This window comes from Tursiops truncatus, chromosome 16, assembly GCF_011762595.2.
Source record: "Tursiops truncatus isolate mTurTru1 chromosome 16, mTurTru1.mat.Y, whole genome shotgun sequence".
Taxonomy (NCBI): domain Eukaryota; kingdom Metazoa; phylum Chordata; class Mammalia; order Artiodactyla; family Delphinidae; genus Tursiops; species Tursiops truncatus.
The window spans coordinates 53,485,160-53,500,029 of record NC_047049.1 but is presented as its reverse complement, the minus strand read 5'-3'; the positions used below and the strand labels follow the sequence as shown (position 1 = coordinate 53,500,029).

The 14,870-nt window shown below is 55.0% G+C and overlaps 1 protein-coding gene across 2 annotated transcripts in view; it reads right to left on the bottom strand.

The window, feature by feature from the left end:
- Nucleotides 1-14,870, bottom strand: part of ZCCHC24 (zinc finger CCHC-type containing 24) — a 72,749-nt gene that overhangs the window by 10,508 nt on the left and 47,371 nt on the right. The window contains exons 3-4 of one of the 2 annotated variants that reach the window (XM_033842424.2): nt 13,174-13,338; nt 1,731-5,112 (exon numbers count right to left, since the gene is read on the bottom strand). In XM_033842424.2, coding sequence (XP_033698315.1) covers nt 4,999-5,112; nt 13,174-13,338 — 279 coding nt within the window. In that variant the 3' untranslated portion in view covers nt 1,731-4,998. Of the gene's footprint in view, nt 1-1,730; nt 5,113-13,173; nt 13,339-14,870 lie in introns of those variants that run through there. The other variant, XM_073793400.1, reaches the window with a different exon arrangement.

Genomic DNA, 14,870 nt, shown 5'->3' with positions numbered 1-14,870 from the left:
TGGAGACATGGGTTGGTCCACAGACATGTAGTTTGGCTATTTAATAAACTAACTGCCAAAGTTTAAAGATTGGAGAATTTCACATAACAGCTTAGTCCCCCCCCCACTCCCCACCCCACCCCAGGTGGTGTGTTCTTAGATGGTAGCAATTGGCTGAAGCCGAGGATGGGATGTCCTCCAGTGAGCTGGACGCCCTCTGCCCACGGCCTCCTCCCGGCCATCACCGTCCACCCCACAGGACCCTGAGGACCATTCAAAGCCCGGTGTTTCTCAGCCGTGCACACTGGACTGATCAGGGACTTTAAGAACCTGAGGACACCCAGGCCGGTTTCTCAAGCGTCTCTGGGATGGACCAAGGCTCCCGTAGGCGATTCTGGTGAGCAGCCAGGTTGAGAACCACAAGTGCGTGGATCCTGGGCCGCAGGGCTCCGTACGCAGGTGGCGCCTTCAGGCCTGCTTCGCCGGGGCTCCAGGCCCTGCAAGCCGTGACTTCCCGTCTGTGGCCCCGGTCAAGAGCCCCACCTTGAGACAGCCCAGACAGGTCCTTGCTCAGAAGAAGGGCCCTCTGTTCCTTCTCCTGGGGACTTTCCAGGAGGCCCTGGACACTTGAGCTTGCTCACTGTGGGATGCCCAGCGTCTGAGGCCCAAATCCCTGTCTTGGCAAGAGGGCCAAGTGGGAGCTGCAGCTGCGAGGCCTAGGGCTGCTGTCTCCGAGGAAGATTCACTCCTATATATGGTCACCAGCAGTCTCATCGCAGAGCTAACTGTGACCTAATGTGCCGACAATCTTGCCTAGTCTGGGGCCCCGCCTGGGGAGGGCCCTCGCCCCGGAGAGAGTGTCCGTTTGGGGACAGGGGGGCTGGGTGGAGGCAGGGCCAGGACAAGACATTCCAGACGCGGGAGAGCGGAAGGGCAGCCCCAAGCCGCCCCTACCCAGCTCAGCACCCCCGAATCTGTGAAAACGTTCAGCTCCCTACCGATGCTCCGTGTAAACAAGGACACCCAGGAGCCTCTCTTGCTTTTAAAAGTTCTTTTAATACAGCATGAAAAGGCTATATTTCTATAGGTAGGCCGTATACAGATTCTCCAGGAATAAGGCACACAACGGAATGCCATCCCGAGGGCGGCCCTCGGGAGGGGTCGGGAGGCTTCTCCACGCACCCTCCGAGCTGGCCCACGGGTTCTGTTTGTCTTTTTAGCTGGACACACACGTATTAACAGATACAGACACAGACAGGGTCACCACACAGGAGTGGAGGAGGTCGAACGGTGAGGTTGGCAACAGAGAGTGATGAACTCCCCCGAAGGCCGGACGCCTCCCAAACTCCAGGGTTAGTTGTCACACTGGGCTACGATGTAGTGATGCTGGATTAAATATTCGTTTAGAGTAGATTCAAGTCCATTAGATGTTGGAGGGCAGGTGTAAGGGCTCTGGGTGACAAATCCAAGTTCAAAGAGCATAGGGCACCAAGGCATGGCTCAGATGGCAAAGCTCCAAAGGGGGCGGCTGGAGAAGTCCGCCTCCTGCTTCCTCTTCCATCCTTGGGCCCTGCTGACCGGGAGCCCTGGACCAGGCCAAGGAGACCATCTTTGGAGCTGGCCGACCGTGGTGGGGCTAGTAAGTCACACGCCCTCTCCTCCCCAGGCACACTCCTGCCCCCCACGAGTTTAATAACCATAATAACAAGATAATAATAAGAAGGTGCAAGAGAATGGATTATAATGCTGTGTTATCCTCAGCTGAAGAGGCTCGAAGGGCTCACCATTCCCTTTTCACTAAGTATCTAATAATAGCTTCCCTTAAAAAAAGGCAGTACTTTCCCAAATACACATATGTATAAATACAGGACAAGAACATATTAATAATAAGTCTATGCACTTGAATAATATGCTGGCTACTTAATACTGATATTTGTATCCAGGGATAACAACAGAGAATAACAATAATATGGCTTAAAGAATTGCAAAGTTTTTTTTCCTCATCAGAATTATGTACCAACTTCATATAATAATCTATGTAGACAATATTTCCTTCTTAATGTAATTCAGTTGCAGACTTTTTACAGACCAAAGCATAGTAAAAAATCAACCCCCCCAAAAAAAACCAACAGGAAAAAGAGAATAGTTCTCACCATAAATATTTTCTTGCAGCTCAACCAGAAGGTTTGCAAAAAATACTTCCAGAAATCTTCATTTGATATTCTATTGCCCTCCTGAAAGCTCTGAAGTTTTGAAAATGCCTCTCTTTTTGTTTACTTTAATCTCAAAAATCAGGCAATCATATTTTTCTTTTCTTTTTCTTTTTTTTAAAAAAGCCCTCAAATATATACAGACAAAAATCACTGTGAAGATTTTTCGGGAGAAGGTAACAAATTCAGTGTTGTGAGAAAAATTGGAAACCATGCAGAAATTTTAACATCCATGAATTTTCGTTTCAAAATACACACATAGTATTTTTTCTTTAAAAAAAAAAAAGGAATTCTGTGTCAAGTATAACTCAAAATAAATACAAATTCACAAGTAGAACTATTGAATACTTCTTATGGGGTAAACACCGTTCTCTCCCAACTGGATCGCTAGATCTACTAACTGCAAGCGATTGTCCCTTTGAACATACTAAAACCACACAATTTCTTGTCTCCTGGGTGCCCAGGCCCTCTGAGCACTTGATTCTCACAGCACCAGCCTGGACAGCAGTGGCTTTCGCTGAGCACACAGAGCTCCCAAATTCAGCCAAACAGTGCGGGAGGGGGCGGTGTGGAAGGGCTGCCTCATAGGGAGGGCCCAGCCCCTGCGGTGGCCAGCTCTGCACAGATGGCGGGGGCTGCCAGCTGGACAAACCCACTGCAAAGGTCACTTTGGGGTGATATCCCTTCTCCTCTTGGCCTGTGGAAGGCCCTGGCCTCCAGGGGTCTGGAGCCTGGGTTCTTTCTAAGGTGTGGGCTTCCCCCATGACTGCAGCCCAGGTACCTGAGGCCAAGGTCCCCCTGTGGAGCCAGGTCCCTGGAAGGGTCGAGACCTGGTCCTTGCAGCAGAGACCAGCACACTGCCCATCACTGCGAATGTTCTCGTTAGCAGGGCACTAGGATGACTGACAGTAACAGCTTCTCCTTGGGGACAGAGAGCCCTGGAACAGGGTGACTCTGGCTCACCTTGACACCCTGGAGCAGGCAGGGAGCAGCTGGGAGGGATTCCTCAGTGGGCGGTGAGCGTGTTCACAGTCAGGGGCAGGCCGGAGGGAGGCCGCTACAGGGCTCAGGCTGGAGCAAATACACCCTTCTTAAATGCTCAGAGGGCATGGCCCCCCCCACCTCCCTGCCCAAATCTACGCTGCAGCCCTCTGGCTGCAAATGCACTCACTCCATCTCTTCGACTCACTCCCTGGACCCCTGATTAACACTTTGCTGTAACTCCTCAGTTGTACAAAGCATTTTCATTTGAAAACAAAAGGCAACTGGACACGGGTTGGGTGTCCTTGAGCCGTGGTAAACACTGAATTTCAGGCCCATTTCGTGGTCTGATTTTTTTTTTTTCCACAGAGGCATAATGTTGGGGCAAAATCAAGTGACCCAGCTCTGACAGCCGGTTCCCCTGGGAGAAAGGAAGGGTGATACGACAATAAAAATAGGACTTCTCACTGGGGAGGGAGCAAAGAGGAAGGCGATCCCCCCACTAGCCAGGACAACGTCGCCCTGACCAGTGTGAACGCCAAGAGGCCTCCCCCCACCTCGGGAGGTAGGAATCATTATCCCCACTTTGCAAACGAGAGGTTCTGTAGCTTGTCTTGGGGTGGGGGTAACCCCCTCCTTCACGTTTGCAGGGTAGGGGACAGCAGGCAGGGCTGGGCCTGCAGGGGCGACAGGGGAGGACGGGAGCCCTCCGCATGACTTCTTAAGTGACCGACTGACGGGTGATACTGGGGGCACGGCACCTGGGGATACTGTCCAAATAAAGCTTTCTGCTCCAGGAGATGGCACACAGCCAGGCTGAATCCCAGAACATCAGAACAGAAACGGGCCTCTCGGCTCTCCGCTGCCAGTCTCTCACTTAACTAGGAGCGAAGCAGAGAGATGAGAATCCTTCCCAGGCTCCACAGTGTGTCGGTGGTGAGGCCAGCATTAAAACCGGGGTCTTTGATCTGCCTGGCCTGTGTCCTTCCTGCCAGAGTGGCTTCCCTGCTGGGTCCTGTAGCCTCCATCAGGGGGTGGCCCCCTAGCGTGGGTGGGAGGGGAGGGAGAGGGGAAGGGAATGGGGCTGACAAAATCCTAGCAAGTGGGGGTAGTAGGTGCTGGGAGAGGGGGGAGGCATTGCCTGATGTGCCCTAGGTCACACCTTGGAACACTGTCCAACATTCAGTGCCTCCCCGTGCCTGACCTCTGGGTCTACGGTGGGGGGCAGGGTGCGGCGCCCAGGTGCAATGCCAGTGACGGCAGAGGCGGTCAGGTTTGGGGCTCAAAGTGGCAGGGGGCAGAGATGCCCGCTCCCCAGCAGCTGCGAGAACAGGTGTCAGCTTGCCATGAGTGCTGACTCAGACAGAAAATTAGGGCTTTCTACGAGTGGCTTTTCACACAAGGCAAACTGGAAGGTTCTGGGTGGGAAAAGGCGGCCTGGCCGGTCTTGGGGAGACAGTCCCCTGCAGGCTCTGGGATTCACAGTAAATTTAGTGCACTCGTGGCCAATACAAGGCTGCTCACCCCAAAGGGAGTCTCAGAGGAGAGCCTGCGGGGACACCAAGGGCTCTGTGTGGTCTTGTGCGCTGACCTCTGCTTGCCCTATTCCCTCCACACAGACCCAGGGCCCCCCGTAGAGAGTCGCAGAGACCCGGCCTTCTGGGGGCGCAGCTACGTCAGTAACACTGTTTGTCAACATACATGAGCCAAGAGCCCACCCCCTAGACCTGTAAGCCTGCGAGGACGCCCCCGCGCACACAGGGGACACGCAGGGGGGTGGCGTCTTCTCTGGCTGGCAGGAGGGGGCGGGGCCCAGCAGGCGGCCGGGTCATTGCACGCGCCGGCAGTAGTAACCCAGCACCTTGCACTTCTCGCACAGGTGCTGGGGGTGCTCCTTGCTCTGGTCGGACACGTCCAGGCCATCGGGCTTCTCCAGGGGTCTCTGCAGAGAGGAAGGAGGAAGCGGGCCCAAGGGTGGGGAGGAGGGGGCGGAAAGAAAGAAATACCAGAGGAGCAGTGAGAGTGGGGCAGATGCGGAGAGAGGCAGAGAGTGCTCGAGACAGACAGGAGGAGGGAGACAGACAGGGAGGGCCCAGAGAGAGAGCGCAGGCGTCTGTAATCAGAGGTTGTTTCCCAAAGCGCCCAGGACCCTTCCTGCTTCTCGCTTGCTGCAGGCAACCCGAGTGTCCTGAGTCCTGCATCCTGGGAGGCATAGGCTGAGGCCTCGGGCTGGGGTCAGTGCTTTGGGAGGAGGTCTCGCACACAGAGCCCCAGGTCTACATGCCTCTTTGCCCCCCAACTCCACCCCCGCCAGTACTCTCTGAGCAGCCACCACCTGAAGCTCACGAATGCCCGAGACGGAGGCAGCACAGCGGGGCCCAGACATTATCCAGACGAAGAAACTGAGGCCCAGTGCAAGGGAGGCCCAAGCCGCATCTCCTGATTCCCAGCATCCACTGCTTCTTCCCAGGCCACTTGTCACCACCACAGCTGCTCCTGCGGCCTCAAGACTCAAGGGGAGTTTAACCTGGACGGGGTCACAGTGTTTCAGGCTTCGGGTAAGCGAGCCCTTAGCTCTGTGACGTCAGCAGCCAGTGTTCTGATGCATTTCACATCCCAGGGCCTGGCACAGTGCCTGCCTCGTTAGTGGAGTGGCTAGGTGTTTCTGAACAGGGAAACTGAGGTCCAGAGAAGGGAGGTGACTTGCCAGACCTCTGAGGCTACTCACTCAGAGCGTGGCCTCAGAGAGCCTCGGTTTCCACATCTGTAAAGTGGGCCATTGTTGCAGCTCGTTTACAGGGCGGAGTCGGATGTCTAGATGCTTGTAAACTGGCGTTTGGCACATACAAGCACGTTTCTGTTACACAGGGGGCTTCCCTGCTCCCTCTGTACCTCGCATCCTGGCTCTCAAAAGCAAGCTTGTTTCTCTGGAAAATGTACGGAGGTTATTAGGCACACCTCCCGAGGCAGACGGTTTCTTGGCTGGCAGCCGTAGCCCCAGCCCAGAACCCCTACCTGTAGCAGGGTCCTCTGCATGGACTCGGGGGAACTCAAAGGAAGCTGATCAGGGCCAGCTGGGAGCCACTTGCCGAGGACAGGGGGCAGGAACTGCAGGCTGGTGTGGGCCAAGGGAGCCTTGGTGCCAGTGACCAGGACCCAGAATGGTCCTGGAGGGGAGCTGAGCGTGAGCGCTACCCCCTGGACAGGCTGCAAACTGCTCAAAAGTAGCGCACCAACTTTTCTGCCTGATTATGCAGTGCCTGGCCTGAAGCTGACGCTCAGAGCAGAGAATGGACGAGTCAGAGGGCTCTAGAAAGCAAGTGTATGGACTGTGGGTGGGCAGCGTTCGGATCCAGGGTCGTAAAGCCCATCCCTGTGCTTCCAGGCCTAAAGCCACACTGGGAAGACATGGAAATAGGGCAGGAGCCTTGCTTCATCTCAGTAAGCTTTCAATGACTGGCTTTCCTAGCCAGGGGAAAGGAGAAAGAGTTTGGCTTCATGTCAAACCTGGACTCAAACTACCTATGAGCTGTGTGACCTTGGGCAAGCCACCTGACCTCTCTGATCCTCCACTTCTTCATCTGTAAAAGGAGATGTCAGTAACACTTTTCTCACGAGACTGTTGTCACAACTCAAGGGAGATCACAAATAGAAAGTGCGTAGCACATAAAAGTTATTAATGTTGTTTATTATTATTACTGATAGGAGGGGAATACCAGCTGGTAGAGGGCCACTGAAAGCTGAAGCCACAATTCCAAGCTGAAAGACCTGGGAAGGTCACATCCCCTCCCTGCCCTCCAGACATCTTGATACACACCTACAGTAGTATCCCAGGGCATGGCCTACACACCCCAGCGCTGGAGAGCTCCCTGGCGGCTGAGCTCACCGGCTCAGCCCATTGCCTGCACTTCACGATCTTGGGCTGAAGTCTGGGTCCCTGTACGCCCATCCCAGTGATCCCAGCCACACAGGGGCCATGCAGACTCTCTGCTGGTCCCCATAGGTCCGATGTGAGCAGCTCTGAAGTCTTCCCTCCCCCAGACCAAACCCAGCCTGATCCAGCTCCCCTCCCGGACTCTTCATGCTGGCCCGAGCCCCTCCCTGAACCCGTCTTCCAAGTGGGGCCGGAGAGACCAGAGCAAGCAGGCCTGACACCACCCTTGCCCCCTGTGGTTTACACTTTGCAAAGCACCACCACATAAATCATACAACCTAACGTCCTGTGAGGGGCATCTTATCATCCTCATATATTACAGATGAGGAAACCGAGGCTCCAAGACATCAAAGGCCCTGCCAGAGGCCTGCAGCTTTACCTACCTGCCAAGGGCTATTGGGAGAGAACTTTCTCCTTTAGAACCTTAACTTGCCCTTCTGTAACTTGGGCTGGGGGGGTTTGATAACATTTGCTGTATGTGTGATAAGGAGAGAAGTAAATGAGATGACTGCCTTAAGGTAGTTTCTAACCATAAAAAGCTCTGTAAGACTCTATAATTGCTGTGTGACCTCTTGCAAGTCACTTGACCTCTCGGTGCCTCAATTTTTCTCCTCTACACAATAGGCTAATAAGGGTACCTACTTGATAGGGTTGTTGTGAAGAGTAAATAAGTTAATATATGCCAAGTTTTTAGAACAGTGCCTGGTACATAAAGAGCAGTTGATCAGTATTAATATCATGTATTATTGCTATTATTATTATGTAGAGGGAGCAGGCTGGGAACAGGGGAATCAGCTGAGTCCCTGTGGAAATGCACTTGCAACATCCTGGCCATCCCTGCTCCTTGGCCATGACCCTGTCAGCGCCCCTTCCCTCCACAGGTCCTGGCTCAGCCCTGCCCAGGCACTGGGTGGAGGAGCTGGGGAAGCTGTCAAGGCGACTCCCCTCTGCGAGGGAAAAACAGTCAGCAGCTGGGATTGATCACCCCAGGGCCATCCCCACCCCCCGCAGTGAGGCAAAGCCCATTAGTGTTTTCTTCTCATGGGGGGCAGGGCTGGCAGGGGGGAGCCGCAGCTGGAGACTGACGGGAAACAGATGTGGTAGGGGAGGGAGGGGAGGGGAAGTGGAGGGTTCTCAGGAGATGGATACCACACAGGTCAGAGCTCAGGGCGCAGTAGAAATAAAGCAACCCCTCTCCACCGTGGGGGGCAGGGAGAGTATGGGGGGACAGAGGCTCTGAGCCCCTCCTCTCAGCTCTTCAAAGGCTCCTGACTGCTGGGGAGCTCGGCAGGGCCACCCCCCCCTCTGCCCTCAGCCCAGCTTGCCACTTCCCTGAGGGAGAAGAGCCCTGTGACAGGAGGTTGGGGGTGAGGCAAGGGGAGACCCGGTCCCAGGCCCCCCTGACTGGCTGAGTGACCTTGCTCAAGTCCCATCTCCTCTCTGGGCCTCAGTCTCCCCGCTGCACACAGTAGGTGCTCAACAAACAAGGGCTGAATGACGAGGAGAAGGAAAAGCAGAGCCACACACACTTGGAAGATTCTTCCTCACTGGGCCTGAGAGACTCTGATCCTGAGTGTGGAGACGGGGAGGTGATGGTCAGGGAGGCTGTGCTTGGACTGAGCTTCGCAGGATGGAGACGAAGCAGGAGAGGCCACTGCCAGCCTGGGGGACGGGGGGACGGCCCGGCATCAAGGAAGGGGCTACGGCAATACAGGGGTGCGGCCAAGGAGGCTGGAGCCACAGTGGAGAGTTGGGTCCTGGTGGACTTGGGTGCATGGCCTGGGCCCTGCCTCTCTGATTAGGTCACAGAGGTGTGAGAGTCATAAGGACTGAGCCTCCCAGACCCTAGCACAGCCCCAAGCACCATACGTCTGAGCCACTGCAGGAACTGGCCCATTCCCAGCTCCCCTCCCCAGCCAGCCACCCTGACCTGCCCTTGCTGTTCCCCCTGCCCCCGCTTCCCCCAGGCCACTCATCTGTCCCCTCCAGGTTCCATGTTTTCCTCCAGCCCCAAACTTGATCCCTCTTCATGAGTTCCAGCTTCTCTACTGACCTTGGGTAAGTCACTTATGCCCTTTGCCTTAGTTTCCTCCTCTGTAAAATGGGGAGACAATAGAGCTGACCTCATGGGGTGGCTGAGAGGATGAAGGTATAAAATACGCAGAGGAGTGTCTGGCCACCGCACACTGCTGTCACAATTTCCCCAATTCCTGCCAGTCTCCAGTGACTGAGACGCACCTACAGCACCCCTCCTCTCTCCTGTGCTCGGAGCCCAGCCCAGCGCTTTGCTCCAGCCCACCGGGTTCAGAGGGCGCGAGCTGGGACACCAACGGAGGCCTGCCTGGCCTCAGGGCCGGGCTCCAGACACAGGTGCAAGTTCAACGTCAAGACACCACTTCCACCTGGGGGCCCTGGAAAGGCCACGTGGCTTCTCAGGACTGCACGTTCCCTCCCAGTGAACAGGACACCCGGTCTGAGGGCAGAGAACACATGAAGGGTGTGCAGGGGCTCAGCAAACGGCACCCGGAGGGTGACCACACCTGCGACTCAGAAGAGGAGTTCTCTGAACGCCAGTTGCTAACCCTGTCTGATGGAATCCTGTCCCTTGGGTTGCAGAGGAAGCTCCTGGAAAGCCAGGCAGCCCCCTGACCTTCGTCTTCCTTCAGAGCCTGCACAGACCTGGCGAGCAGCCGTCAACAAAGTGTGTCCAACGGGAGAAAGTAGGAACCCCTCTGCCAGCACGGGCCACGCACAAGGGCCCTGGGGGAGCAGAGTTCAACGAGGGCGAGCGTGCTGACAGTCAGACATTTGGGGAGGTGCTTTTGAACTGGGGTTCCAGACCAGCTCAGGAATTGCCAGGAAGACTCCAGGATCCAGGTGCCATGGCTCCTTCACACTGCCCGCCTTCAGCCCCAGCCCCGACATGCTCCTACCACACTCTGTGCATATCGCGTGCCCTGTGCCCAGCCACTGGGTCATCGAGCCTGTCTCGGCGCTCCAGGGCCTTGGTGTCTCCCTTGGTGCCATTAGCTTGTGGGCCAGGCCCCCTGCACTAAGGAGCCCCTTGTCCACTGGGCTGCACGGCCAGCTTCCCATCTATTTGCCTGTGTGCGACAGTGTGGGTGATGGGAACCACGGAAACCCTTGGGGGCAGGAGGATGGAGAGTCTGCAAACAGAGGCAAAGGAGGCCTGCACGAGGGTCATAAAATCACAAAATGTTTCAACCACAAGAGTCCTCTTGGACAACTCCCAGATGCTCCTAGTAGGATAAAGACCAAATTCCATGCCATGGCCTCTGAGCCAGCGCAAGGCAGCCCGGCCCCTCCTTCCGCACTTTGCTTCACCCCTCAGCTCCTCCAGTGCTCGGCTGGGCCCTGTCCTCTCCACTCTGCACGTGCTGTTCCCTCACCAGAAGCGCACCCTCCCCTCTCTGCCACTCCCACCCCAGCCCCCTTCGTCTGCTGACCCTCCACTGCCCCTCAGCCTGACGTCACTGCCTCGGCGGATCCTCCCCCATCCTCCTGCCTCCCTTTCCCCGTGGCCTCCTCTGCTGCCCCCCCACCCCCGCCCGCCCCCGCTCCTGCCATCCGTCTTGGTGACTCAGCTTACACAGGGAAGGCTCGCCCCACCCCCGCTCCCCGTACCCCAACTACCTCACCAGCAGTGACCGTGTCTCCCACCATCCCCTCAGCCAGAGCCTGGACTTGGCCTTCAGAAACCTGCTCTCTGTCCGGCTCTCGGTTCCCGCACTCCCCCCAGCCCTGGCCCCGCCTCTCCATCAGGGCCCCTCTGGCTTCCCTTCCCAGCCATCCAGCTCACAGCCCAGGACCACACTCTTCCAACATCACACCTGACTCTTTGAACTCTTCCCTCTGAAACACTCATCTGGCACACCTCTGTCCCCGAACCCCTGTAACACCATCTCTGGCCCACACCTGTGCAGTGAACACTACTGGCCAAGTCACAGAACCGGGCTGACGGCTTGGGTGACAGTTATGATCTCGAAGCTCCCCCTGGGCTGGCATGCTGCTTGCCAGTCCGGCTATGTTTCTCTAGTAGGTTCGCTTCCTCCCTTGTCCTTCCCCAAGCCCACCACACCCCTCCTCACTCTGACTTTTAGCTGAAAACCTCATGTCCCATTTCACTGAGAAAACAGAAGCCCTGGAAGTGAGGTCCCCCTTCTCTGCCCCATCAAACCCACGACCCTCCCCAATCATCCCCCACCTCCCTCCCTCCCGGGCTGATGATAAGGCATCTCCCTCTTGTCCCCTTATCATCAGCCTTTTGCTTTCTTCTGGGTCATTCTCATTTGCCTATAATGTGCTCCAGGCTCTCCCATCTTCAGAACACCCATCTCAACGCCACCGTCCCTACTCTAGCTACTGTCCCATTTCTCTGCTTCTCTCCACAATCAATGCCCTTTGCAAAAGTGGACAGTGAAGGTATTTCCTCTGCGGCCTGGCCCAGGGAACCTCCACCACCATGGACACTGCCCTGGCCAACAGATCCGCTGTGAATTAACATCTCCCCTCCGCCTCATGTCCGACCTAAAGGGCATCGGCTTCAGTGGTTCTCAGAGCTTGGTGGCGGCTCAAAAAGTCCTCCAGGTAAAAGTGATGCCCTCCAAAGTTTCGGGACCACCTCCTTATTACCAAACCTCCAGGGCCCTTCTCCACGGTCATTACACCCGACATCTCAGCACCCGCCACCACCTGTGCTGCCACCATCCCACCCCCGGGACTCCACGCTCCTTGGTCCCCCTCCTCGCCGGACGCTTCTCCTCCATCTGACCTCCGAATGCTGGGATTCCACAACACATGGTCTGGGGAATCCCTTCGCTACTTTACCCACATTCTGCAGGCAATCTCATCATTCCCTAAATACCTTTAGGCCAATGGTACCCAATTCCCGGTGAACCACCTTGACTTCTCATACGAGCTTCAGAATAACAAACCCAGCTGCCCTCTTGACGTCTCGACCTGGATTTTCAGGAACATCTCAAATGTAGCATGTATTAGAGATCTCTTGCCTTTATCTAGAACACCTCTGTCCCATCCCAACTGCCCCCAGCCCAGGCTGCCCACCTTGGTAACGACCACCTCCATCCACTCAGGAGCTCAAGCCAGAGTGTGATTGTTCTCATTCCTGGATTCCTGGCCCCCCCTCACCTTTCACATCCGACCCCGTGATGCTCTGTGTTGGACCCAAATCCAGAGCCACCACCTTCGTTCAGACCTCCTTCGGTTCGCCCGGGACTATGGCCATGGCTTTCCTGCTGGTCTCCCCAGTCTCCCAGCCCCTCTAGGCCAGTCTCTACACACAACCAAAGCAATCATCTCAAAATGAAGCCCAAAGCCCTGTTGCTGGGGGCTTCCTTGTAGGGCCCCCCGAATTCCTCTGGTGACTGCTCCATTTAGCTCTCCCGTATCTCCCACTCCACTCTCCTGTTCCTTCACTGAGCTTTCAGCCTTGAGCATCTCCAGTCCAACAGTCTCAGGGCATTAGCACTTGCTGTACCCTCTTCCCAGGATGACCACCCTCCCTCTGGTGACAGGTCTAGCTTCCTCCCCTGCTTCAGGCCCCAGAGTAAATGCCGCCTCCTCTCTGCAGCCTGCAGTAAGTGAGTGCTGCCTGGGACGAGCTGCCTCAACCCCCTCCCAGCAGGGCAGGCCGGCCCTTGGCCACCAGCCCCGTTGCACAGTATCTGGCACCCAGTATCCACCTTGTACACATGCGCCAACTGGGCGAAGAACCAACAAAATGCACTTTTCTACAGCATCCCGCCGCCTGCGTATCCCTCTTTGTGTCACGGTTGCAGTTCGTTACTTTCAAAATTCACTGGGGTCTGTGGTCTCAGGGTCTTCGTACAGTTGCCCATTTATCTTCCTTCCCTTCCTGGAGAAACAAGCCCTCTCCCCCCCACTTCCTATGAGACAAGGAAAGAGAGGGCTAACTTGGATAGATCTGGTCCCATCCCCGTCGTCTGAGGCTCAGTAAGGGAAAAGCTCCCCCTCCCCTGGTCCTTCTGCCTCACCTGCTCCCGCTCCCCCGCCCCTCGCCCGGCTCACCTGCTTGTGTGGGTACACGTTGATGTGGCACTTGATGCACTCCTGCCCCATATTGGCCCAGGAGTTCCCGCTCATCCATTTTCTCTTGCACTTGGGACACTTGTACTCGCCAAAGCAGCGCTTTTTGCCCTGGTACGGGGTCAGACCCTCGCCTTTGGGGCGTGCCTAGAGGACAGGAAGCAAACACAGGGATTAGGATCCAACAGGCCCAAATGATGCCCCACAGGGGTCCTCATGGTTTCCCTCTTCAGCCTTCATGCCCTGTGTCCCCGTGTGCCAGAGATACCTTTTGTCCTCAGTCCAGAGAACACCAGAGTCACCCTCAGAGCACACATGGGAATCCCAAGGCTGGGAGACTCGTGTGGGGACAGAGAACAGAGGAGGTGGTGAGTGGCGCACATCTCTTTTAGATTTAAGGGAGCAAAGTCCTCGATGGTGGCTAGGAACTACTCCTTTAACTCTGCCGTCATGAAGGGGCAACTGGTGGTCACATGACCTCACACAGGTGCTCTCTGGCCCTGGGTGGTGTGGTTTAAATGGCTACTGAAGAGACAACGCAGGCAGAATACAACCTTGTACGCAGCAAAAGTGTGTCTCCCCTCACCCCTGCTCCCAGCCATCTGCTGCCTTACCTGGTGGCTATCTGAATTTCCTTTAGACCACCCCAAAGATGGGCTCTCCATTTACAAACATATACACCACATACATACGTACGTGCAGCCTTTCTTTTCCCTCACTCGTATGGAGACAGACTATATACTTGGTTCTGCATCTTCCCTTTTCACTTAATAATATATCTCAGACATATATATAATATTTTCCACCAGATCAGTATAAACAGAGCTGCTGTATTGTGTTTGAGGGTTGCACAGTATTCAAATCTATGCAAGGTTCGTAGTGCTTTCCCATCACTACTGCAAATGTCTAGATTGTTTCCACTCTTCTATTACAAGCAATGCTACTATGAATATCTTTGCATATATGTGTGTATGTACATATATAATTTTGCACAGGTGACAGTACATTTGTTGAATAAATTCCTAGAAGTGAAATTGCTGGGTTGATGGGTATGTACAATTTTCATTTTTAAAGATGACAATTGCCACTACCCGCCTCCACGCCTCCAGCTGCAGGTGTACCAACTTAATGTCCCGTCTCCTCCCTAACAGAGTTTTCATCTTTGCCAACCTAAGAGGTAGAAAATCTTCTCAGAGTAGCTTTGACTTGTACGACATGTATTATGAGCAAGTGAGAATTTTTTTTTTTTTAAATATGTTGTCTTCTGCCATTTTTAAAAAAAATTTATTTATTTATGGCTGTGTTGGGTCTTCGTTTCTGTGCATGGGCTTTCTCTTGTTGTGGCAAGTGGGGGCCACTCTTCATCGAGGTGCGCGGGCCCCTCACTATTGTGGCCTCTGTTGTTGCGGAGCACAGGCTCCAGACACGCAGGCTCAGTAATTGTGGCTCACAGGCCCAGGTGCTCCGTGGCATGTGGGATCTTCCCAGACCAGGGCTCGAACCCGTGTCCCCTGCGTTGGCAGGCAGATTCTCAACCACTGCGCCACCAGGGAAGCCCAAGAGAGAATTTTTGCATTTAAGAACCACTTGTGTTTCCTTTGTGAACTGTTAGTTCATATACTTTGTGATTTTTTATTTTTCTGCCGGGGTTTGGTATTTTTCTTGTTGATCTGTAACTG